Below are 27,552 nucleotides of genomic sequence, written 5' to 3' on the forward strand. Positions count from 1 at the left end.
GCAAGTACTCTGGGTTTGTTTTGGTTTTTGTAGTATATATATAGAAGCCTCTGAATAAAAATTCTTGTAGTTGCGAGTAAGCGCTGTGTCCCCTCTGTGTAGTTGTGTGCAAGTGTTTTGCGTTCTGTGGCTGGGCACCGTACCAACAGCACCCACCCCATTCAAAGGGCAAGGCCGTAGTCATCATTTTTTGCTGCGCACATCTAGTGGAACTAGCGGACTATCTCAGCTGGGTCATCTCTCCATTGTACCACAGGGAAAAAAATTTTTTTTTCACAGCGTCTCGGAAGATTCAGACACACGTAGCAATTTCGTGGAGTGCGAGTTGTAACGGCACACAGGGCTTCGATGGCACTAGGTGACTCTTGAAGCTCATCAAAACGATGAAAAGTTCCTTGTGCGTGCCTCACGCATTGTTTTTATGGGAAGTTATGAACATTATGTGATGCCTACAAATACAAAAGACCTGAAGTGTTGTGAAGCCGGGCCGTTTCTCCAGCTTTCATTGCTTATCGTCACATAAAGCAAGGTGGATATCTGCGCATGTTTTTGAAAATAAGCTCTACGGCAGTGCAGCCTGCAATAAAGGCCACAGGCTCTCATCTATCTCCGACTTGTTGTCTCTAAAACGAAGGCAGGCTCCGACTAATCCTTTGCACATCCTCGATTATGAACTGTTTTTGTCTACTTGTGCAGCAATTAGATCATTGTTTCTGATCTGATAAAGTGACAACTTCCATTGGAAATGGTGCATTGGGCCAAATGGTTGCACATAAAAGGACATATGCGCTGATGTGAAATGCTTGAACTGGGTGAAGGCAGCTTTGGGTTCTGCTTTTCAAAATGCCAGCGGCCTTGCCGTTCTGCTCCAGGCCATGGTGCCAGGACTTCAGTGGAGGATAAATTCAGAAATGCCCATTTGCTGTGTGTTACACGTGCACGCTAAAGAACGCCAGGTGGCTAGTGTTAATCCGGTGTCCTCCACTACGGCTTTTTTCATAGCTCATATGTTGCTGGGAATTAAATTTTCCCAACTTCTAGGGAGTTGAAATTAGTCTTGTGTGAAGTTCGCCTTCATTTTCCCCATAGGCGAGTAGGGAAACATTTACAAACGTTTAATTGCTAAGTACGGAGGGTGACTGGTGCCATAGGTAGAGCCGAAAATTACACGGGAACATTAAATTTCTCCTTTTTTATCCTTCGAAAGGATAGAGCGCACAAAAGAAAATGTTGCACACATCTGAGCTCTAAACCACTTCTGCTGAAACCCAGAGCCCTAAAATACAGTTGCTGTTGTGACTTACTTTGCAGTTCTTTTCGTCATTGAAGTATGCCTGCAGCACCAAATTTAAAGCAGGAACAATTTAGCTGCATAAGCGATCTTTTTTTGTCAGGCTCAGCCCAAATCTCCAAAAGCTAAATACCTTCATTGAAACATCTGCATCCCACTAGTCTGCGAACGCGGAGCAGATTTTTATGCTTAAAAAAGTGTTGATGTCTATGAAAAGAAAATGTAAGTTCTGAATACCATTTTGTAATTGCTGTGTAAAAAATCATGTTATGTGTGACAAAAATAAAATTGTGATTTCTAAATTTTGTTCAATGCTTCTTCCTAAAACAAAAATCACATATGGCATGAAAAGAGCTATGCACCTCATTGGCGTAAGTTGTTGCAGATATGGGCATCATGACGAGCAGGGGTAGACTTATGGGTCACTCTTGGAGGGGTGGTTTTAGGGGGAATCTCATTTAGACCACATATTTTTGGGGCCTTTTTATTTGAAAAACAGCATGGTTTTGCTATGTAAAATTTCTTGCTTCAGAAAGTGTTGCCTCCCCACACCTGTACAGATGCGCCCCTGGAGCCCATTTTGTATCAACAGAGGCAGTTTTGGCAGCTCTAGGCATCAGGAGCACCCTTTAGTCCAGATCACTTCCACCTTCCAGCATGTGTGAACTGTGGCGAAGACCGTCCAGGTTATTCTTGTCAACAGATTCTAAGGAGCATCGCCCGTTGTGAGGACGTAACGACTATTCACAAGCCGCCAAGTTTCTCGGCAGATTAGCTGCGAAAGAAGGTATATTCTTGCGTACTAACTCTGATTCACTTTTTAAACTATCTATGGTACCACCCTGTCTTGGGAGGACACCAAATCTGCAGAATATCACGTGGTTGAGGCAATTTTCTGTTCGAAACAGTCCGCCACCGCATTGCTCCTAATGTAGCTTCACAGGAAAGTGGGACCCAACATGCCGCCGTCGAGAGCAGTGTCCTCACCCTGAAAGTGGTGCTAGCCATCGAGGCACCCAGCAGGCACTCCCGCCGTCTGCCTCGTTCTCATCTGCTTGCAGTGAATGCGCCGTTGAACGTAACTTTTGTCTGGCACGGACTTCCAATTCGGTCTGTATTGTCGTTCCTCGACCGAAACATGACTGCATTCTGATTGTGGTGGTGTATGGCGCTGTTGCCGGTGCTTCGACGATGGGATGAAAGTGCTTTGCTCCGTGATGCACGATAGTCGACACAGTCGTGTCGACAAGGATCGTAGACGTCACTGAGGACATGACAAAGAGGAAGGAAAATCTCACTAGACGAATTTCAGCTGCCAAGTGATACACGAAGCACCGAAAATGTGGCCGCTTTGATCAAACAGGTGGATGATGCTGTTGTCCGTCGTGGTGGACAAAATCCAAAAGCTTATCCTCGAGTTTAGCCGGAAAGTGGCGGCACTAGCAATGCAAGTTTATTCTGTAGCCAGGTCTAAGCACTTGTCCAAGATATGGCTCAGTTTGTCGGACACCTTGAGACTCCGCGAAAGGCGGTTAGCGAAGAGAGGTCAGGCAGCTGAAACACATAGATTTCATTTGAAGTCTTCACCAAATGCTGAACAAATAGCGACACTAAAAAGGGCAAACCACACATTTGAACTATGTCAATGAGGATGCGTCAGTACTGCAAAGCAAAGAAAAAAGAAATTGACAATAGGACGCAAACACTGAGGAAACTTCCTCAGTGTTTGCGTCCTATTGTTTGCGTCAAAGCTTTCCCAAGTATGTTCTTGTTTGCAATCGTGGAAAGGATGGGATTTTAGTTTCTAAAGTGAGGTCTAATTTCCGTGCTGTTTGTCTTGTAGGTCGTACATGTGTTCTTTCGCGCATCAGTGACATCAATTTTAGAGTGTCTTACTTTATTTGACAATAAAGCTAGTCATATATGCCGCATGAGGTTACGTGCAATATTATGCAGTTTCAGTAGCATGCGAACCGATTCACAGTCAAGCCTGCACTATTTTGGCGTGCGCGATATATTTTCACACTATGCCAAGAATTTCAAGTTTTATTTAATATCTGTAATACAGAAAATAGAAGCTATGAGATTCTGCTGAGATCGCTCACCGCAGTCCGCACCACTGCTCAGACAACCTGCATGATGTGTGGGACTAAATCCCCTGAATGTTTTTCGGTTTGGGGGGTTCATGAATTACGGATGACCGATCAATACAGGCATCCACTTTTTATCGGACTGGTGGCAAGTGAATTGCTGAAATTTCCAATGTTTCGCACACGCCAAAAGCCTGAAGGCCACGAGAACGACTGGTAAACATTGAGAATTATCGGAAAATATGCATCTTATTTTTTGGTTATTTACTCATTTTGGCTAAGCTTTTTGGCTAAGCTCATTTTGGCTAACTAGTTGTTCTCATTATTCTCAATGTATACTTCCAACTTCTATTGCTGCCCAATTGGCAGTATCTAACTTCAAAAGCAGTCGCAGTCATGTGGCACCATCTGGCCGAGCGCCGGGAACTGCGAGGGGTTCTGTGCAACATTCGGAGTGCTCATTGAGACACCTTTCTATTCTTAGAGCGTGATGGGAATTGTCGACCTGCTGCCTATACCGCTACTGGAATACAGGAATCGTATAATCTGGCCTTCTGCCACCAAAAATCATTCGCCCAAATCGGATTTTTGCACGTAGCAGATCCTGGCTTTTGAAGCACATCAACGAACTTCATCCATCCATCCTGATGTTCCAGAGCTTGCCCAAAATGCCAATTTGATCAGCTGGCTTTCAGGATCCAGCTCATTCAACAAATCTTCGAGTATGATGAGGCAGAAGAAGTCCACGCCACCAATCCTCCCATAGAATCCATTCGTCACCAACCGAAAAAAAATAGAAAAAAAAAGGAGCTGCGAGCCATAAAAATGAGCAACAAGTTGTATATAACACTTTTCCTGTAACCAAAATCTGGCTTAGTGCAGCTGGTAATTTTTTTTTGCTGCATATTTGGTTTGGTTTGGTTTTAAGAGGGTTTAACGTCCCAAAGCGACTCAGGCTATGAGAGACGCCGTAGTGAAAGGCTTCGGAAATTTCGACCACCTAGGGTTCTTTAACATGCACTGACATCGCATAGCACACGGGCCTCTAGAATTTCGCCTCCATCGAAATTCAAATGCCGCGGCTGGGATCGAACCTGCGCCTTTCAGGCCAGCAGCTGAGCGCCATAACCACTCAGCCTCCGCGGCGGCTTTTTGCTGCATATTTTTTCGTGTTTTTGGCATATTTGACAAAGAAATGTTGAAGTACTTTTGCACACACGACACTGCTGTTTGTTTTATTCAGAAGTGTTACTAATAAGCTACAATTTCATCCATTGCAATACAAGCTGGGTTTGTTACTTCTTGTGAAAAAAAGTTTTCTTTCAGTGCACTCCAAATTTTTTTGCCGTAGGAAAAGAGTTAGCCCTAAAGCGATTTCGCCCATTTTTGTTTGAAGCCTGCTTAACTGTTGGCAACCTGCCAAACGGGGTTGTGGGCGAGTGTTTCACCTAAATGTACAGAAAATTTTAAAAATCGGCTAATTGAGTTAGAAGACCACTTGTTCAGCATAGCTAATTTCTAGGGACCCTAGCATAGGACTGTCAGCAGTGCAACACGTAAGACTGCAGCTAAGACGTGCTAAATTAAGTGGGCCAGTTAACTATAACATGAAATAGTTAACTTTTTAACTATTATTGTTAGTCTCCTTATTTATTGAGAGGCGTGTAACTGACTAAGTAATATCCATATCAGTTTTCGAAATCCCGAAAGCACTGTTGCGCTCAGTGCTGTGGCTCAACAAATTCTGGGCATTTCGACGAGTTGCTTTGTGTGCTCTAGGGGGTTGCATTGCCTACAAGCTTTTCAAAAGCTCATGTATGATGGCGTAATGTCGGCGAAATATTGGGTTACCACTACGAAGGTAACCGTGTTTTCTAAAGTCCAGAAACTGATATGATGCGGGTCTCTCAATAAGGGTAATAACTAAAGGTTAACTATTCAGTAGTAATGAGCCCACTAGTTAGCACTTGTACTTGTGTCATGTGCTACAGCCCTGGCAATATATGCTAACCGAAAAAGTGCCAAAGTGCTCTTCCTACTCCAAAAGCCTATTTTTAACAATTGCAGAACATCTCAGGTGACACACTCTGCGATGCAGTAAAGGGGCCCAGGTTCATTCAGGAGCCCCGGGTAAAAATATTCACGCATCACGATTTCGCGATCAACCTGCCAGGATCCGTCAGCGAGAGGGCCAGTACTGAACATGTTCACGCACAGCGCTACACTTAAGCAACGATGGACCTCGAGCTAGGTCTTTCATCGAGTGGATTGAAAAGGTGCAGAGGGGCGGGAATGTCAGCTGGGAGAAAGAGATTCTCGAATTGAAACTTCAAGGAGTAACGCTACACATGATGTGGAACCCCTTTCAGCGTCGTTGCTCTTAAAACCGCGACATAATGTTACAAGTTTAGGATTATTAAAAATGTATTTAAAAGAAACCGGCCAATATACAGACTGATTTATAACACTGTTAAAAAATTATGAAGAATGAATGAAAACAAAGGCCAAGCATGGTGGCAGCTGCCACCACAATCCGTCCATCCAGCAGTTAGTGATGGCTGTCCCCATCGTACATCACGTCAGCGACAACATCATGCGAAGCGCATGGGAACAAAAGGGAGGGCGGAGCAGGTCTCGCTTGACATTGCATTCGAACATGCTCCAGCTTGTAGCTGCGAGAGGTTGGCTGAGATGAGTCAGCAAACTATCAAATTCTCTGGCACATTCCCTGGCTTACTTCTCCAGATTTGCAAAATGCATTGAAAACCTGCGGTGCAGTCAGTTGTTTAGCAGCTAGCTAATTGTCTCAAAGAGCTATGTGATGTGTTCGAGGTGTGAACAAGAAAATTTGCCTTGAATAGCACAGGAGTGCTTTCGATACAAGGGACACAGCCAAAGGTGACTTGGATTCCTTCTGCACCTTTATTTGCTCTCCATCATCTGCGGCCACTCCAGCCTTCGCGCAGCTGGTGCCACGTCTTCAAGATGGGCTCCCTGTGCTTCCACACCTCCTGACCATACAGCACGTAGCCCCTGCAATGGGAGAGGCATGAATCCCAGCTCCTGTGCTTCACTGACTGGAAGGTCATCTTGCACATCCCTCAGCTGTAGCTTTTGTCATGAGACCACCATAGATATAATGCGGCAAAGCCCCTTACAGGGGTACAGACACACAGTTTGTACTTTTTGCACTTCTACGAGCACACTAATTGTTATTATTATTAGTGGTTTATTCTGTACAATAAAAATGGAAGTGAAAAGATGCTGCTAGCTGCGGCATCTGCCATCGATACCTGTGAGTAAAAGGACAGGGAAAAGAGTGAAGGGGAAAGAAAGAAGGGAGAAAAGATAGGAGGAGGGCGGCACTATTCACAAATACAAAATAATCAATATGCCCGCCCGCCAAGGCTGCAAAGAGCTCTCTGCACGTGGGCACACAAATTGAGCATAGTAATCACGAAAGCGAACTTCTAGAACATCACATGACTAATCAATTATCAGCCATCTTTTAAAGATCTGCTGACCGAGGATCATCCGTGAGATTTTTCATCAGCCTGCCTTCTCAGCGTTCACTGCAAGACAAAGGCCTCTCCCATATCCATGGCATCACATATGTTAAATATCTCAATTAATACTTAAAACAAATTAAATGATGCCTGCAACTGAAACCTTCACATGGGTAGCCTTGTATGCTAGGGACACAAATTATATCCTTGGATATAGGTCTCTTGGAAGCTGTACCATTACCTGTACCATTGTGCTATGTGCTTATACAACTGAAGATGAAAAAAAAGAGAGAGCTTGATGACACTATAAACTAAATGACTATGGGCACCTTTGGAGCATCTTAGTTGGTTTGTACTAAAGGTGACAAATGGCTAGTACATAGAGAAAACGCTTTTGCAAGAGTAGCACACCTCAGTCTGTTGCACTGACAGAACCTCGTTGGCACAATGATATGGGTTAAGGCTCACAATTGGAAAAAAACAACAACTGGTGGGCCTTTTTCCTGAAAATGTAGTTGATGTGTGTCCAAGCAGCCTGCGGAAAGGCAAACTTCCATGAAGCCTTGACAGTGATGTGAGCGACACTCCTGCATCTGCTCTTGAAGCCAGAGCTGTTTGATCAAAGTTTGCAAAGCAGAGGTTTACAGATGGCGGCATCATTATCTTCTGAAGAGCAATACTCTTAAGCCGTTGCGGGCTGATACAGAGTGGGTGAAAAAAACAACACTTCAAATACGTTTACACAAAATCACTTAGAGCTTCTGCTGAAACATTTCAGCTGAGTGGCACCCTGAGAACACCCTGGTATCAAGTCTGTTCCAGTATTGAATGTGACATGGAAATTTGAAAGTATCAACCTTTGGTGGATCAGGTTAAGCTTTGTAGGGGGCTAGTTGGCCGTACATACCGAGACTGATTGTAGCGCTCCTCCGTCTCAGTATGTACGGCCAACTAGCCCCCTATTGCGCTCGTGTCTCGTGGTGTTGTCCCCTTGTCTTGATTGTAGCGCTCCCCAGTCCCAGTATGTATCAGGTTGAATGGCATGAGGGTGATTTGTACGGGCGGATACTCGTAGTAGACGTCATAAATTACATCTGGATCTTAACTCTAAGTTTTTATTATAAAGCTCGTAAAGGAATTTCAGCTGCGCTGTCTTTCTTCTCAGGGACAAGGATGGTAGAGCGGCCCTGCTAAGGAGCGCAGTCACCAATAGCTTTCTGTTGTAGCACGAAAAAATGAACCAGGGTGCTGACCTCTGGACCCTTTCTAATTTGCTAATTTCGGTTTGACTGTGAGGGCCCCAAACGATACTTGCATGTTCCAATATTGGTCTTGAAAAAGACATAGCGCATGAAGACAGGACACTGCAGAGACAACACAGGACGAGCGCTATAGCGCTCGTCGTGTGTTGTCTCTGCACTGTCCTGTCTTCATGCGCTATGTCTTTTTAAAAAGTGATGCACCAACAAGCCCAAAGTTCTAACTTACCAGTACTGGTTGTACTACAGGTTTATATGACACTGGGAGCGGCGTTCCGCAGTCTTCTTTTGAGGCAACCAAGCTTACGCTGGGTGGATCCACAGATGTTCCGAACATGTTTGTCCTTCATTTATTTCTTCAGCTCCTCATTGATTTCTCTGACACCTGTGCACTTTTGTTACTGCATCCGTTCAATGATTTGGTGCCTGGTCCTGTGCGGAGTTTGTAATGCGAATGCAGTTTACGTTATTGACTACAACTATCTGCTAACCTCTGAGTTTTGACCCCATCTGATTTCAATACAAGGGAGGATGGTCACTTACACACCGAACAGGGTGCCCCCCAGGTGGGCTGCATGGTCGAGAAAGCGCCATCGCAGTAGCACCCCCGTTGCATCAAACAGCAGCACACCCTTGAGGGCCTGCGTGTATGACAGTGCATGGCAACACTACAAGACAGAGACGCCACTAACAATGTGGACACTAGAGGCAATGTTTGGCTCGTCTTCCTATCCCTACTTACCCTCCTTTACTACAGGTCCGGTTACAATGTACATGCAGCCAGAACAGACAAAATTATGTGGCCAATAAGCTCGTTTGCACTTTGTTGCAGCAGAGGCAGCAAACGGTACTTAGTTCCAAGTATTCCTCATTGTGCCTCTGCCGACGCATGGCGACAGCAGCATCAATGATGGCAGCTGCCATCTCAATACTACCACACACTGCCACGTATGAGGAGGCTCCAAATATTAGTCGATTCTGACTATTAGTGTGGTGGACACAAGAATGCAAAGAAACAAGAAAATGACAGAAGCTTCATTTAATATTATTTCTACATACTGCAATTCAGCATAGGGATATTAGCAGGGTTGGAATAGATGAAAAAAAAGAAAATATATTTCAAGGGAGGGAGGGCGGATAAATGAAAACAGTGGCATGTTTTGACAGTGAAACCAAGAAAAAAAAGAGCGCAATAATACATGTCATGGCAAAAAATTATTGAAAACCTTCAATAACCTTCAGATGACATTCAAACAATTTGAAGGATGGCTGAAGAACTTCATCGTTGGTAAGTACATTCCAGTCAGCGACAGTTCTTGGGAAAAATGAGTACTTAAAGGTGTTATTATTTGTGCGAAAAGGGGTTATTGTCAGATTTTGATGCTGCCTTGCGGTATACCCAGATTAAAAAGAAATAGTGTTAGTGAAATCCACTTTGTATTGTCCGTTAATTACTTGATACAAAAATTTAAGACGTGACACACGATTTCTGTTAAATAGCGAAACGAAACGCGTTTGTTAGTCATGCACTTACAGATATTTTCCGAAAGGTGTTTTATATAAAGCGGACGGCTCTTTTTTGCAAACTTTAAATTTTATTCAATTGGTTTGTGTGTACGGGTCCCAAATGATGGCAGCATAATCTAGTATACAAGCAGACGAATGCTAGGAGTGGAAAGTTTAAAGACTCTTCGAAGAAAAAACAATTTCATATTAACATTAGCTACCACATAGCCTACATGTTTATTCCAGTTAAGATTGTTCTTAATCGAAAGCCCTAAATACTTGTATTGGGACACCTCCTTTAATATGTTTTGGTTGCAGGAGTACTGGAATTCTAAAGGTATTTTTTTGCGAGTTAGTTTCAAATACACGCGCACTGTCACCTTTGCCATTTTTTTCCCCGCACAGCTGCAGAATAGAACGGCCTTCCAGACGACACTGCCATCATCACCTGTTCATCCAAGTTCATTGAAAATGTAAAAAATTATGTACAATTGCAAGAATGCATTTTTTATTATTAGTTCCCAGCCCTTATGTAATACCCCAGTCATGGGGCCTTTAAGGAAATAAAATGAAATGAAATGAAAAGAAAATGACTGTTGCATAAGCACTACTTCAGTATCCTTATCCTAGATGGAATTCAACTATCTAGATGCTAACTTGTGCCACGCGCACCTGCGTGCCAGTGTAAAGTGACGGTGTCTGCTGTTTATCAGGTGTGATTAGGAATCTTGTATAAATGTGGTTTTCCTTGCAGTAAACCTCAGGTGAAGTTCCACGTTTTGTCCTGTGCTTTCTTCTCTTCGTCCCTCGTCATTTTGTGCGGTTGCAATATGCACTCCATTGAAGTGCTAGCGTAGTGAAGCTATTGCTACAAAAGTAAATATACCCTTTAAGGACTGCATGAACTTAGTACAATAGAAATTAAGGAAAAAGTGGCAGTCGGCATGGAACAGTGAAGTAGATAATAAACTACACTTGGTAAAGCCAGTTTTAGGTGAACGCAAGTCGTGTGCACCAGGAACGTTTCAGGAAGTGATTCTCTGCTGTCTCTGAATAGGCCAGATAAACCTTACGCACAACTTCCTGCTAACAAAACAGGACAAACCTGCTTGCGAAGAATGCGGAGATGAATTTACGGTTAACTACTTTTAATTCTCTTTTGCAAAACTAAGAAAAAGTGCTTTATACAATTTTGTAATAAATGCATTCCTTTTCACCCAACACTGCTCTTAGGTGATAATGCAACCGTTAATATGTCTTCTGTTTTTAGTTTTTTAAAAGAAGCAGGCATTCTTGAAAACCTGTATATTTTGATCCACTGGTATGCTTTATTATAGTATACACCTCAGCCACCTTCTCATCCCTGAGAAGAAGGCAGAGGTTTTTATTTCATTAGTTGGGAGCCTTGAGATCCTTGCCCAGCCAAGGAGAGCTGCTAACCCTACTTGACTTTGGCCATTTCTAAATTTCTTTTCCTCTGTTATTACTAGGTAGCTCAAACTTTTTAGGGCATCTACAGCACCGATGATCTTTCACATTTCTAAAAATGGTGCAGGAAACTTATTCTATATCTTGAGCTTTGCGCATAATGGCCTTAGATGCCTATGTGCCATAATACCCAGCATAACACAACTCTCGTTCTACAACATGCCACAAACTTATCTTTGCGTTTCTCACAGCAGTGCGACTGCTGAGCATAGCCACACCAGCTTATCCCTATGGCTGTACTTGGGTGGATGCTAATGACTAATCACTCCATTATTATAAATCTTCGCTGCCTTAGGGGATTCCTCTAATTGATCGAAAAACATCTGCTCTAAGCCGGAAGAGAAAGCGACAGATCTGGATACCGTTCGTCATGACCTGATGTCTTCGGGCTATCTCAGTTCCTTCATACGAAAATCCGAGAACCGCATAGCTCATCCACCGCCACAGCAACCCCAGCATGAGAAGAAGAAAAGGATTCCGAAACCCTACGTCCCCGGAGGAAGCGAAAGCTTATCCCGCATATTCCAGTCGTACAAAGCCGACGTCGCACATGTACCCATGCAGAAGCTCTGACACGCAATGGTTACAGTGAAAGACAAGATAAAGAAGGAGAAATTTCTGGGCATTTTGTATAGGATTCGCTGCACTGATTGTGAGCATGTCTATATCGGTGAAACAGGCGATTTGCGGAAAAGATTGCAGCAGCACCACAATGATGTCGACAACAAGCATGTGGCAACCAACGCACTGGCTGATCATGCTGTCTCCGAGGGCCATGACATCGACTGGGATAGCATGAAGATAATTGGAGAAGAAAAGAGCAAGACGACAAGGCTTTACCTGGAATCTTTTTTTATATTTAGACGACGGCTAACACGCTTAATGGGAGTGAAGGCAATCTACCCCCAGTATACTCCCGCTTCACAAAGGAATCGGCGCGAAATATGGGGACAAAAAAGAAACAAACATGACAGGACCACCGCCAACTTGCAACTGAATTTTATTTCGTGTAAAACCTGCCTTTTTAACAGCCAACACACTGTAACATCCGTGCAGTCACCTGAAAACCAAGTCACGAAGCCAACACATGCGGTACAACAGATCACTAAAAGAGATCTAATACATGAAGCACGATAACTAACAATGTAACATATTTTATCATGCCCATCCAGAAGAAAAACCTCATTTTGCAGTTCAACAGTAAAGCTGCCTATGTGAAGAGTTAGTTCTGCTTTTGACTGTGGTCTGCTTTGTTTTGTCATTGTGCCCGACTCTGTTTATATTGTGGTGCCTGTAGCAAAGATGTGCAGCAGGCTTTGATGCTTTGTTTTGACTTGAGGTTTTCATTTTAAGAAAAACACAAGGCAAGCTAATCTTCTGCCTAGCTGCTTGTGTTATTACTTACCTTACCTTACCTTATTCTGAAACTAGCGAACATTCCAGAGATGCCATAAAACAAAACATTTTAGTACTTCATTTTCATCTGCATAATGAAGCAACCACCATTGGTAAATCAAGCACAGGAATTCTTAAGATTCAGAGCTGCAAGTTTTATGCAAATGTCACGTAATGTCCCACACCACCATGCAGGCTGTGGAATGCATTGCAGTGCATAACTATGCGTGATTAATTTTGTGCGTGAGTGAGGTTCTCGTGCACATACCAAACCCTCAGTAAATGGGTGCACCTCTCTCAGTGCTGAAGTAGCTGCTATGTCACTTGCCTGTCCATGCCCTTCACGCACATTAGCAGAGGTTTTCAGCCACAAAGTCTTGGCACATGCTCGGCATATTTCATACTGGCAGAAAGGTTACAGTAGTGCAGAAAATGCAACACACTTGTCATGCAGTTGCATTTTCCCATTACAGACAAACTTAAATTGAGTTGCTTGAGACAGTTGTTATGCATGCCAGCTTGTGCAGTAATTATTCCATAAGCTATAGCAAATATTCAACAAAAGCAGTTGACAAGACCATTAACCGACATTTAGGAGTACGGAAAGCTGGGCAAGTTGGTTACGACTATCCATGGTAAAAGAGCGCGGAAAAACACGAGGACGGAACAAACACGACGACACGAGCGCTGACTTTCAACTGGTGATTTATTACGCACATGTGTACAGATACTATTCCCGCCAAACACTAAACAGAAGAAAAAATATTGAAGAAACACTGCGTCATCACTGAACATCTTAAATCTACATTTCTACAAATGCATGCTCCAAAAAGGTGATTTCGCGGTTAGCCAGTGATAATGAGGGCTTGCTAATGCATGCTGCACCCCCTTATCAATGTGATATGCCTCTACTAGTTCCCTTACTATCTGATCCTTATGTTTGAAGATGACGGATGTTTGATGAAGCAATGGGGCACACGTGTGCTTAGATTGCCTGCAGTGAAGCGCAAAATACGAACTGGCTGCCCTGTCCAAAGAATTATGATGCTCCCTCAGGCATTCGTTGAGACATCGCCCAGTCTGGCCAACATACCATCCACTGCATGAAAGGGGAATCTTGTATACAACACCTTCGATGCACTCAACCCTCCTCTCTACGTGTGCTGTGGTACAACCATTACCGATCCTCCTTCCTAGTAGGGGCTCTCGCTTCCGCTGCACAGCTCGGCAAATGTTGCTTAATTTTCTGCTAGACGAAAATACAACATCAATTTAAAATTTTCGCTCCACTTTCTTCAGACGGTGTGATAATGCGTGGACATAAGGGATGACAGCAATCTTCCGGTGCTTCGAGATTTCTTTTTCCTGAGGAACACGCTTATGCTCCGATTTGATTTTGGCCATCAACCTTTCGCATAACCTTCCGGTAGTTGCTTCAGGAAAACCAGCGTCCTTAAGCCTGGAAATATGGCCTCGGGTGGGCTCGGTGGCTGTGCTACGATGCGGTCGCTTACCCCGTTCAGCCTCGCCATGCAGGTGATCGCTCCCCTCTGGATTACCACGCTTTTCCCCGCTCCTCTTGCTGCCTGTCCACCGGACATCTCGCCGGAATGGACGCCCGCTCTCAACCGAACCGATATGTGCCAGCCTTGCGCCATCACCGCTTCGCCCGATCGTGCGCTGACTTCAGTGCACTGCACCCTCGACAGACAGTTGGAAACACCATCGCCATCAACATCCGCTCCAGCTTTTAAGCAGCTTCGGCCACCGGCGTCGCTTTGTGGGCTCGGTGGCTGTGCTACGATGCGGTCGCTTACCCCGTTCTGCCTCGCCATGCAGGTGATCGCTCCCCTCTGGATTACCACGCTTTTCCCCGCTCCTCTTGCTGCCTGTCCACCGGACATCTCGCCGGAATAGACGCCCGCTCTCAACCGAACCGATATGTGCCAGCCTTGCGCCATCACCGCTTCGCCCGATCGTGCACTGACTTCAGTGCACTGCACCCTCGACAGACAGTTGGAAACACCATCGCCATCAACATCCGCTCCAGCTTTTAAGCAGCTTCGGCCACCGGCGTCGCTTTGTGGGCTCGGTGGCTGTGCTACGATGCGGTCGCTTACCCCGTTCTGCCTCGCCATGCAGGTGATCGCTCCCCTCTGGATTACCACGCTTTTCCCCGCTCCTCTTGCTGCCTGTCCACCGGACATCTCGCCGGAATGGACGCCCGCTCTCAACCGAACCGATATGTGCCAGCCTTGCGCCATCACCGCTTCGCCCGATCGTGCGCTGACTTCAGTGCACTGCACCCTCGACAGACAGTTGGAAACACCATCGCCATCAACATCCGCTCCAGCTTTTAAGCAGCTTCGGCCACCGGCGTCGCTTTGTGGGCTCGGTGGCTGTGCTACGATGCGGTCGCTTACCCCGTTCTGCCTCGCCATGCAGGTGATCGCTCCCCTCTGGATTACCACGCTTTTCCCCGCTCCTCTTGCTGCCTGTCCACCGGACATCTCGCCGGAATGGACGCCCGCTCTCAACCGAACCGATATGTGCCAGCCTTGCGCCATCACCGCTTCGCCCGATCGTGCACTGACTTCAGTGCACTGCACCCTCGACAGACAGTTGGAAACACCATCGCCATCAACATCCGCTCCAGCTTTTAAGCAGCTTCGGCCACCGGCGTCGCTTTGTGGGCTCGGTGGCTGTGCCACGATGCGGTCGCTTAACCCGTTCTGCCTCGCCATGCAGGTGATCGCTCCCCTCTGGATTACCACGCTTTTCCCCGCTCCTCTTGCTGCCTGTCCACCGGACATCTCGCCGGAATGGACGCCCGCTCTCAACCGAACCGATATGTGCCAGCCTTGCGCCATCACCGCTTCGCCCGATCGTGCACTGACTTCAGTGCACTGCACCCTCGACAGACAGTTGGAAACACCATCGCCATCAACATCCGCTCCAGCTTTTAAGCAGCTTCGGCCACCGGCGTCGCTTTGTGGGCTCGGTGGCTGTGCCACGATGCGGTCGCTTAACCCGTTCTGCCTCGCCATGCAGGTTAGTAAGCCATGTTGTCTTTACGCTAAGAAATCTAGTGATTACTTTTTGATACAGCTGCCGAGCCCGCAATGCTGCCTTGCCATTGTCACTGAGTGTTCTGATGTCATTATTTCCCTGCTTTTGTTGTCCGGCGACATAGAGACTAACCCCGGCCCTGCCTCACTCGAAACTGTAATTACGGAACTTAAAAAATTGTCCGCCGGTCAGTCGACATTAATCGCGGAAGTTACAGACCTCAAAAACCAGTTACTAACAACAGACAACCTTATTTCTGATCTAAGCAGGCGCATCAGCGCTCTTGAAGGTCATTACCAAACCATACAGTCACTACGCACAGAGATAGAAGGCCTAAACACTCACACCACCCAGGCAACTCGCCAGCTCTGTGATCTCGAGGATCGCATAGACGAAGCAGAAAACCAATCACGAAGAAACAACCTCATATTCTACAACATTCCGGACCCTGACCCATCTGAAACGTGGGCCGACTCTGAAAAGCTACTAATTCGCCATTGCTCCGAATTTTTGGACATCACCCTCGACCCCAAAACAATAGACCGCACTCACCGTCTTGGGCGCCACGAACCTGATCGCTGCCGTCCGTTAATTGCCAAATTCGCACTTTTCAAAACGAAGGACGAAATTCTAGCTAATGGCCGCAAATTCAAGAACACTGACTACTCCGTCCGTGAAGATTTTTCACGCCGCGTTCGCAACGTGCGCAAACATCTAGTTACATTTGCCAAAAGCAAGACTAACCGTTTTTCTTTGCGATACAATACCCTGTTCATCGGTTCCCGACGATATATCTTCGACGAACCATCGCAATCTGTAAAAGAGATACCATAGCGGTTGCTGCGCCGCCAGCCCCCAGCCGCTCATGTACCTACCACCCCCCAGCCTAATCTTTCCTTTTCGGCGATTTTCACAAACATACGTAGTTTTCTTCCGAAACGTGAAATCATCTCCAATCTTGTGTGTTCATCTGCTAGTAACTTGCTGATACTTACCGAAACATGGCTCACTAATGGCATCACCGATACTGAAGTTCTTGCTGACTTACCGAATTTTAACCTTCTTCGCAAAGATCGCACATCCGCTCGAGGTGGAGGCGTTTTCATCGCAGTTAGCAATCAGTTCTCAAGTACAGTTATTAATATTCCATCAGACCTTGAGATAGTATGGCTACTTTGTCGCGCTGCGCCCCTAACCGTACTGCTGGGCGTTTGTTATAGAGCGCCAAATACCAACTCAGATTTCTCTCGAATTCTTAACGACGTGATCAGCCAATTAACGAGGAAATACCCAAAAGCGCATATCATTCTTTTTGGAGACTTCAATTTTCCAGAAATCAACTGGCAGACACAGACAGCTGTCGGCAACAGGGAAGCGAATGATTTTATCGAGGTCTGCCTAAACTTCAACTTAACTCAAGTGGTATCTGAACCGACCCGCGGTGCAAACATCCTAGATCTAATCCTGACTACCCACCCGGAAGCCCTCTCATCTATCACTTATCTACGCGAAATCAGCGACCATAAAGTAATCTACGCCACATTTGAGTTCCACCCATCACGACGCCAGAATCAAAACAAAACTATTCGCCTCTACGACAAAGGAAACTATGAAGCCTTTAGTCTTGAACTAAACCAATATCTCACAACATTTGAAGCATCTTTTCACGATAATTCAGTAAATGACAATTGGTCCCGTTTTAAGAAAAAGGTTAGCGAACTAACCGATAGATACATCCCCAAAATAAGCTTCCACTCGGACCGCCAGAAACCATGGTATACCAAAACGATAAAAAGACTCGACAATAAAAAGAAGCGCCTTTTCCGTGCGGCAAAATTAAAGCAATACGACGAGTGCGCATGGGAAAAATACTATACAGCCGAACGCACCTACCTATCAGAAATTCGCTACGCAAAATACTCTTTCCTTCACAACGACCTCCCCAAATTGTTGACTTCCAATCCCAGAAAGTTTTGGCAGGTCATAAGCGAGCACCCGGCACATACCATCACTCTAACTAAAGAGTCTGGAGAGGAAGCTGATGACATTGAGTGCGCTGACATTTTTAATAACGCCTTTTCATCTGTGTTCACTAATGAAATTCACCCACCAACTGCAACTTTCGCCGTCGATATAGAGTCCAGCATGCCTGCTATCGCGTTTTCTGAAGCCGGCATTACCTCGCTCATTGAACACCTTAAAACTTCATCATCGGCCGGCGTCGACGAAATTAACTCCAAAATACTGCGCAACACTAATAATATTTCTGCAATGTACTTATTGTTATTGTTTTCACAGTCGCTTTCTACAGGTTCCATTCCGGATGACTGGAAAGTGGGAAAGGTCATTCCCGTCTTTAAGTCCGGTAACAAAGATTCTCCTTTAAATTACCGTCCGATATCATTAACCAGCATACCTTGCAAAATCATGGAACACGTCATCTATTCTCAAATCATGGACTTTCTTGACGCTATCAACTTCTTTCATCCCTCACAACACGGGTTTCGCAAGGGTTTGTCATGTGAAACTCAACTGGCCGTCTTTCTTCATGACGTTCACTCTAACCTCGACCTAAATTTACAAACTGACGCTATTTTTCTAGACTTTGCTAAAGCATTTGATAAAGTTCCCCACAGGCGTTTACTGCTAAAACTAACCATGCTAAAACTGCATCCTAACGTCTTATTGTGGATCGAAGAATTCCTTTCTAAGCGCTCCCAGTTTGTTCTCGTTAATAGCCAGAGTTCCAACCCTCTTCCAGTAACATCAGGCGTACCCCAAGGTTCTGTACTTGCTCCCCTCCTATTCTTAATCTACATAACCGACTTACCCTCAAACCTGGTTTGCAATGTTCGTCTGTTTGCAGACGACTGCGTTATTTACCACACGATTTCCAACACCTTTGACCAATCACAGCTGCAAAACGACATTGACACAGTGCATGCCTGGTGCGATGACTGGCTAATGTCGCTTAATCCTAATAAATGTAAACTCGTATCTTTTCACCGCCGGCGTAACCCCCATATTTTCTCTTACTCCGTTGCTAACGTTCCACTAGAATCTGTATGCTCATACAAGTACCTAGGTGTCACCTTGTGCCAGGATCTCTCCTGGCGCTCTCATGTAACGAACATCGTCGCATCAGCTAACCGGTCATTGGGTTTTTTGAAACGTCACCTACGGCACGCCCCTCAAAGTATTAAACTTCTCGCCTACCAATCACTCATTCGACCAAAACTAGAATACGCATCTGCTATCTGGAGCCCGCAACAAGCATATCTCATCAGTTCACTAGAATCTGTCCAAAATCGCGCCACGAGGTTCATTCATTCTGCCTATTCATACGACATCAGTGTATCGTCACTTAAACGACAATCAGGTTTATCAACTCTTGCCCATCGTCGTCGCATTGCTTCTCTTAGTCTGTTTCATAAGTTTTTTACAGTTCCCTCGGACAACCACCCTACATCACACCGCCCGCTCGCATATCTCATCGCACCGGCCATCCACTGCAAGTGTCATGCCAACGCCCCCGCACCGTCACTTTTTCCGCATCCTTTTTTCTTCGCACTGCTAAAGACTGGAATGGCCTTCCCCACGACGTTGATGCCATCACCTGCCAATCAAGTTTTGTGAACAATTTAAATATGCATTTCATAAATATCATGTAAGCAACCATATTCAACCCATATTTGTACTCCCACCCCTTATGTAACACCCCCAAAGTGGGGTCTTTAAGGTAATAAAGTGAAGTGAAGTGAAGCACACCTTTTTCAATAAGATGGACACACGACTTGGTGAGAGCGGCGAGAACACAAGACAGGGTGACGCCATCCTTTACCAGCTTAGAATGCCCAGACAAAGCTGAGTAAGGGCTTGACGGAGCGAGGCGAATACAGCCAGCAAACGTGTCCGGGTTCACATCCAAGAACTGTATCCTAACGGTCTCCGTGGTGAAAGCAACTCCTTGACCATTTATGACAAATGTATTCACGAAATCCTGCATGCATCCTTTGTTTTCTACAAAAACGAGGTAAATGTCTACGTATCTGTGTACTTTCAGTACACCGTCCGGTAACTCTCCTGCAGTTGCGTTGTCAATTCTGCTAAGGAACAAGTCACTTAGCAGCGGGGCCACGCAAGAACCAATGCATATCCAGGAACGCTGTATAAACACACCGTCATTCCATGCAACAATGTTAGACCAGAAGTACATACACAACACTTCAAGAAAAGCATCAACAGATGCACCACAAACATTGCGGAAGCACACTTCGTCATTGTCCTAACTTATACATTGCCTTACAAAACGCAGCAGACACTCATGAGGAATCGAATATAGTATAAATCCTCGACGTCTTCGGTGAACACATGACAGTCACCTGGATTATTGCTCTGAAGATACTCCAAGACGACGTCAGAGTTTCGCATTCGGAAAGGGTCTTCAAAAGCAAGGGAAGCAAGCGCCTTCTGTAAGTAGCTGAAAACCACCTAGCTGCCAGGTTCCCCTCTCCGAAATTATGGATTGAAACGGAAAGCCTATTGTGCGGGTTTTAACCGTGAAAAATATTTCAAGCGTACTGCGTTCCGAGTTTTTTACAGACCCGCACAGACGGTCGAGATTAACCTTTTTAAGAAGGGCAGCGGCACGTCTCTTAACATTTGCGGCATTCTCTTGCACTTGTCGAAAATTCTTGGAGATAGCAGCAAACGCTTTGTCCAAGAACACACTCTCATTCATCACAACAAAGTGCCCCTCTTTGTCTACTATCAGCAGTCTCAGGTCCTTCGCGGCCAGGTGGTTCACCAATGCGCCAAACCCTTTTGGAGCCTTGCACTTGCCAAGGGAACCTTGAACAGCATAGAAGCACTGCTGGCGCTGCACTTCGGGTACCTGCCTAGCGATTGTCCTTGACACGGCCAACTCTTCAACTGGTAATAGCCATGGTGTAAACTAGGAAGCGCAAAATACCGGACGACGGACAGAGTAAGGGACACAAAAAACAGGTTCACGAGCGCTACTACCAACTGTTTATTCATGCTGTGGTACAGGGGTTATATAGGAACAGAATGTCAAGCATGCGCGAGGAAAATGCACAGAAACCGCACATCAGACATGCGCACAAGTTAATCAAAAAAAGAATCTAAAAAGGCACATTCCGATGAATAAATGTGTACAGACGTGTCACTGACACAACGATCGGACAGCTTTCGGATATAATAAGCCTCAAGAACGAGCCTAGCCTTATCATTGCCGCTCTTGCCTAGTCTACCTTGTACCCGGTCTACCTTGTTTGCAGGCAACGACAGCTCTGATGCAACCACGTGGCAAGAAACCTTTGCAGCTCCGATGCAGTGGACATGAAAGTCTTGTAAAGACTAAAAATCACAAAATATTGTAAACTTTATGGTGTCCCGTCTAGAAGCAATACATGCGCAATGAAGGATGCCGTTGTGAAGGGCTCCGAATTAGTTTAGACTGGTTCTATCGCACAGCACACGGGTGTCTTTCGCGCTTCACCTCCAACGAAACGTGGCTGCCGCATCACGAATTGAACCCGGGTCCTCCGACTCAGTAGCCGACTGCCCTAAGACTAGGCCACCGTGGCTGGTGTACAAAAAGTACTGCAAGTCGCAGCCGCTCTGCTACAATGCGCGCAGCAGTGCGCTCGTATACGTAATGCTAGGCTACAGTTGCTGGTAGTCCATATATTCAGCGCCTGGTAGCACGAAACCTCTTGGAAATACTGACTGTTGCACAAATCAACAAGTTCAGTAAACTGCTTCTCTCAGCTAAACAGGTGAATTCATCATCATCGTCATCAGCCTGACTACACCCACTGCAGGGCAAAGGCCTCTCCCGTGTCTCTCCAATTAACCCTGTCCTTTACAAGCTGCGTCCACCCTATGCCCACAAACTTCTTAATCTCACCCGCCCGCCTAACCTTCTGCCGCCCTCTCCTATGCTTACCTTCTCTTGGAATCCACTTCGTTACCCTTAAGAACCAACGGTTATCCTGCCTTTGCATTACATACCCTGCCCAAGCTCATTTCTTCCTCTTGATTTCGACTAGGATGTCACTACCCTGCGTTTGTTCCCACACCCACTCTTCCGGTCTCTTAACATTACACCTATTATTTTTCTTTCCATGGCTTGCTGCGTTGTGCTTAACTTAAGCTGAACTCTTTTTGTTAGCCTCCATGTTTCTGTTCATCAGCTGTTGTACACTTTTCTCTTGAGAGAAATTGGTAGACTGCCAATCATGATCTGAGAGACCTGCCATATGCGCTCCACCCTATTGTTATTTTTCTAGTTATTTCCCTCTCATGATCCGAATTGGATTAGCGGTCACTACCTGCCCTATTCCTTTAGCACTTCCAGCCCCTCGCTGCAAACTGTGAACTGCTGTTCCCTTGCTAGAGTGTTGAACATTACTTTGGTTTTCTGCATGCTAATTTTTAGACCCACCGTTCTGCTCTGCCTGTCTAACTCATTGATCATGATTTGCAGTCCACCTCCTGAATGACTCAGCAAGGCAATGTCATCAGCGAATCGCAGATTATTTATGTATTCTCCATTAAATCTTATTCCGAACTGTTCCCAATTCAGGCCTCGGAATACCTCCTGCAAACAGGTGGTGAATAGCACTGGCGAGATCCTGTCTCCTTGCCTGACGCCCTTCCTTACTGAAATTTTATTCCTGAATTAATGGAGGACTATGGCAGCTGTGCAGTTGCTATATATATCTTCCAGTATTTTGACACAAGGCTCTTCTCAAATTTAGCACAGAAATGGCATTTGGTCGGCACAATTGTTTTATGCTACATTTGCTTTGGATACTTGTTTGAATCGATCAAAAAAAGTCTAATATTCACATCGCCTGCAGTGATGAGGAAACAAAACCAGTCGTTATCTCAGCAACTGCCTCAGTGGTACCATCTCGTTTTTCAGCCATGGAGGTTCGGCAAAGGTGCGGGGTTCAGGGTATTTTGTGGAGGTTTGAAGACTCTTTCAATGATCACAAAAAACCTAATTTGGCCAAAACTCCACTAAATGTCAACTTGTTTGTGAAAGAGCATTTTTCAAACCTCTTGCAAAACACTCTCCACCCCGTTCCTTTGCTGGATCTCCATGGCCGAAAAACGAGATGACCCTACCAGGGCAGTCGCTGAGATAACTGAAATTGGTTTTTAGGGAAAGGAAATGGCCCAGTATCTGTCTTATATAACGTTGGACACCTGAACTGCCACCTGAACTGCGCCGTAAGGAAAGGGATAAAGGAGTGAGTGAAAGAAGAAAGGAAGAGCCCCCGGAATAGTTTCGACTACCTGGGGATCTTTAACCTGCACTGACACTGCATAGCACACGGGCACCTTAGCGTTTCACCTCCATCGAAACGCAGCCGCTGCGGTCGGGTTCAAACTCGGGAACTCAAGATCAGTAGCTCAGCGCCCTAACCGCTAAGCCACTGCGGCGGGTCTGCTGGTTTTGTTTTCCGACTTCTATATCCGACTTCTAAACAAACTCAAACAAATGTGGTATAAAATAATTCTGCCAACCAAATGCCATTTCTATGCTAAATTGGAGCTCGAACAATCCATGCGTTTAGCTGAGAGAAGCATTCTACTGCGCGTTTATTTCCGCAACAGTCTGTATGCACCCTAACATATATTAGAGATCAATGTAGCAGCTGCAAAATAACAATAACAAGAACTTTTTAGCGAGTGAACGAAGCATGCTAAACTTTTGCATGAACAGACGACGCACGCCGAAACATTCGCACTTGCAACGCCTTTTCGCCATTAATTGAAATATGGAACGTCGAGCGTGGACGCAATAATGCACGTACAGCATGCTCACCTTTTTGCGACTTTATTTGTGCATATTAACACCTGAAGAGCCGAATTCAAGCTTGTCAGTTCCACATTTCAAGCAAAGCACTGTACACATGCATCTCGCCGAACGACCCGGAAGTCGGAATACCCAGCATGCCTTGCGGCTCGTTCAGACTGAACACCATCTATTGTGCACCTTTATCGTGATAGCTTTTAAATTTAAAATTTTCTCCCCTCAGCCGCTGGATCGTTTACATTGAAACTGCACACAGAACTTGGGTATTGCAGTAACTTTTGTCTCGTAGTAAGTTTGTCAACGGTACTTCCCTGGTTCAGCTGCACATGATGCAAACCCATAATCGTCTGCCTCGAAATCTACGCACCGAAAGCTGCCAACTCTGGGTTTGCCGAGAACATTTTGGGCCAAAAACACTCATGCGGCATTTCTTCCGGACAAAATAAATTGTAACCAGCTGTCCACAAGTCTGTCTCACTGCAGTGAAAACACAGAGGAACTGAAATGGCTGCTGCTCAATGCCGCATCACTCACCGCTGCCGCTGAGAAGGTGAAGAAGGGCAGGAAGATGATGCTCAGCTGCGCATCCGGGTACTGCACACACAGCGCTGCAACCACCGCCAGGACGGCACCCGACTGTGGAGGACAGGCAAGGGGTCGCATTTAATCTGTCCACATGACCAAGCTGGACAAGTGGCACCTCTGGGAGTGAAGAGGCCCGCTTCTTGGACGACCGAGGTTTTTGCATTTTGCCAATGGCAAATCATGAGTTGCATAGGCCACCACAGAAGACTAACGACAAGAGATGTCACACTGAATTTTTCACTGCTGTTGCACCCCACAAACCCACACACTGGGGAACATGTGAAGTAAGTCCATAGTGGCAGTGCAGCTACTGCGGGAGAAGCCATGAACTGAAGCAGTGCCTCACACAGGGCACCCACTTCATAGCCGGTTGATGAAGCAAAAGCCTCCAAGCAACTGTGATGAGAAAACACTGCTGCAAGGAAACAAGACGTCTTCCGCGAAATGGGCATGCAATGGCACCTTTTGGCTCCCTTGAAAACCATGCTGACACACTATGACAGTAACCTGACAAGAAGGATGGAAAGTTGGGCTAGTTGTACGGTAGTATTCATTTTGAGTGCCATCAGCGGAAACCGAACAGGGACAACACAGAGAATAAGTGCTGCTTCACAACTCGAGAGTGAAAATTTATACTCTGCCTTGGCGCTCAGAACAATTCTCAAACTTGAATCGCACAAGCTGTTCAAACTGATGGCCCACGTGCATAGTCACTTCCTTCGAGTCCACTGAACAGGATGTCATTACTAAATTTTTGGGCAGTATCCAGGTCTATTACATTACATGGTAATCACCTATGACTGCTAGATAATTTTTTTTTGTCGTGTTGTTTCAGTTTTGATTTCAACAATCAAATAATGGCCGACTCATCAAAGTTCAGTACAGCTCACTTGAGGCACAAAAAATAGGTGATATAGAGTAATATGCATTGTGGGGCTTGTTGGTCTATTTTCAGAATTCGTTTTTGTGCACACAAAGATGACACAACAAAGACCAAAAAGACAGGATGAAGTGCAACTGTTTTATTCAGAAAAGGAACAAGACATAAGTACCCAAAAAGGAAGGGATAATCATAGATGCCACGTGCAGGTAAAAAAAACGGAAAAGATGCAAAGGAAGGGCGCAAGCGACTCACCTCTTATCTAATTTATCTAGAAAGGCAAAATCTTTGTCATACAATGTTAGTGATGGCGTACTAACACATGAACTATCACACTTCCTAATATGGTAGGCTTCAACCAGTTCCCGCGCAAGCGTGTCAGTGCTCCTACACAAGATGCTAGTGCCTTGGAGCCTTGCATCACAAATTTGCTTTTTTGCTTTGTTTTTCGTCATTTTCTTTTCACATTGAACTTGAACTTGTTAGCCACACGTTTGAGGTTTACTTTCGAAAGGTATTACTTCCTACATGCAACTCTTCACTGAGGACTGTGTAGTCTACAGAGAAGTGAAAAATTCCCAGGATTCACTTGCTTTGCAGGAAGACCTAAATACACTGCACCGGTGGTGCGAACAGTGGCACATGAAATTAAATTTGCAAAAAACAGTGCACATGTGTTTCATGAGGAAAAAGAATGTACCTAATTACGTCTATAACATAAACGGCCACTTATTGGAAACTGTTCTCGAGTATAAGTATTTGGGTGTGCACATCGCCTCAAAACTATGTTGGCATCGACATGTTGATCATGTTGCTGGGAAAGTTTACAAAATGTTGGGTTTTTTGCGCCGTAACATGAGAATGTTTCCGCAAGACTCTAGAGATTTACTATTTAAAATGTATATCAGGTCTGCACTGGAATATGCTAGTACTCTATGGGACCCACCGACAAAGACCAACAGACAAAAATTAGAAAGAGTCCAGAACTTTGTCGGCCCCTATGTTTCTGGGAATTATAGTAAATACATTAGTGTGTCTGGCATAGAACAGGAATTAGAATGGGAGCCCCTTGAAGTAAGAAGGAGAAAGCTAAGGCTTGAATTTTTTCCTAATATAAATTACAACAGGATTGCCATTCCTAGAGAGAAGTACATTTTTCATCCACACTACAGATCCGAGCAGGTTGATCACAACCATAAAGTGCGCAAATTCAGATCAAGGACCGATTTCTCCAAGATGTCATTTTTTCCTCACACTGTTTGAGAATGGAATGCTTTATCTTCATTTCTTGTTAATATTACTGACAATGAAGTGTTTGCATTGTCATTGTGACTGCCCTTGTAATAATTTTTTTTGCTTTGTAGAACCTACCCCCCCACTTTAATGCCACTGTGAAGCTGTGGGTAAATAAATAAATAAAATAAATAAATATGCTGATAGGGGATGGCTACAAGTTTCACTTTCTTTTGTGAAACTGCGCTACTGACTCGTTCCTTTTCCTTTCTTGTTTAATCTTCTTTAGCAGAGCTTCAGCAACTGAACTCACCAATATCAAGGGATAGCCTGCCTGTTCTAGCTTTGTGATCTGATCGTGAAAGCTTTCTTGCGCCATGTAGCAACAGGACTTTCTTAGGGCTGACTCAAGGCACATCAAAGCGATAGCACGTTTCACCTTTTTTTTTTATTGCTTGGAATCAAATGGCATTAATTCCTTCTGTGCACGTGGTTGGTACTTCCAGCAAAATCCTTCGTCCCTAAGGGTTATTTTCAAGTCTAAAAATTGCACAGTTGTCCTTGGTGACTTCAAAAGTAAAATCCAATCGAAGTAGAATGTTCTTGCGGGCTGCGCCTGTGTTGTCGTTTTTTTTTTGATAGCATTGTTTATTGCCTCTGGACATAAGGGGAGTTGGGAAGAAAAGAGAAAAGAAAGAAAAGAGTGGGTGGGTGTTAAATAAAGCAGGAAAGATGTGCCGATCTAATGAAGGTGAGGAGGGAGCGGTGATGTGGCCCCTGCGTCCAATCAATATATGAGGACGGGTTGTCTGAGTGGAGACCCGTTGCTGCCAGGTAGCGAATTCTAGTTGGCTTCAGTGCCGGGCAATCCCACTACAAGTGGTGAATGTCAGCCTCAGTATCTTGTGAGTTGCAGACTGGACATCCTAGGCGGGGATATAAGTGGTGAAATTGAGGCCACGTCCGAGTTACGGCAGGAGTGAGGGCAACTCTGACCCAGATCCTCCGGAGCACAACCTCCTCTGCACGGGTAAGACCGCGGGGGAGGGTTATCGCACACAGAGGGATGAGAGCACGTGTGCAGCGCCGGAGGTGTTCCTTTCTTGTGAGAAGGAGGGTAGCATCCTCCATACAGAGGAATTGAGGCATTGATGTGGGTAGGGTTGGCAAGCGGTTTGCAGAATCTGCAGATCTTTGTGAATTGAGTAGGTCATGTGGGACCCACTCAATTCGAATGGCTTGCGGGATGCGAGCCGCCAGGCGATGTATATTCTGGCACATTTCTGGGCTGTGGCTCACGCGTCGGAGTAGACGAGTTGCTTGAAGGGCGTCAGTACGGATGATAATGTGGGCTGTAGGGAGCAAGGTAACTGCAACTACAGAGCGAAGCGCATCTTG

At 45.3% G+C, this 27,552-nt stretch overlaps 2 protein-coding genes across 3 annotated transcripts in view; one reads left to right on the forward strand and one right to left on the reverse strand.

The window, feature by feature from the left end:
• Positions 1-6,280: 6,280 nt before the first annotated feature.
• rho-7 (rhomboid family intramembrane serine protease rho-7) overlaps positions 6,281-27,552 on the reverse strand; it is a 134,875-nt gene continuing 113,603 nt past the window's right edge. Inside the window, exons 7-9 of one of the 2 annotated variants that reach the window (XM_077657130.1) lie at positions 23,991-24,092; positions 8,690-8,787; positions 6,281-6,414 (exon numbers count right to left, since the gene is read on the reverse strand). In XM_077657130.1, coding sequence (XP_077513256.1) covers positions 6,318-6,414; positions 8,690-8,787; positions 23,991-24,092 — 297 coding nt within the window. In that variant the 3' untranslated portion in view covers positions 6,281-6,317. The remainder of the gene's footprint in view (positions 6,415-8,689; positions 8,788-23,990; positions 24,093-27,552) is intronic. The other variant, XM_077657131.1, reaches the window with a different exon arrangement.
• LOC144124455 (uncharacterized) lies at positions 8,795-23,040 on the forward strand. The gene has a single exon (XM_077657129.1). It carries the CDS (start codon positions 14,477-14,479, stop codon positions 16,436-16,438), a length of 1,962 nt encoding a protein of 653 aa, XP_077513255.1. The 5' UTR covers positions 8,795-14,476; the 3' UTR covers positions 16,439-23,040.

The sequence above is a fragment of the Amblyomma americanum genome, chromosome 3 (genome assembly GCF_052857255.1).
Source record: "Amblyomma americanum isolate KBUSLIRL-KWMA chromosome 3, ASM5285725v1, whole genome shotgun sequence".
In the NCBI taxonomy this organism is placed as follows: Eukaryota; Metazoa; Arthropoda; class Arachnida; order Ixodida; family Ixodidae; genus Amblyomma; species Amblyomma americanum.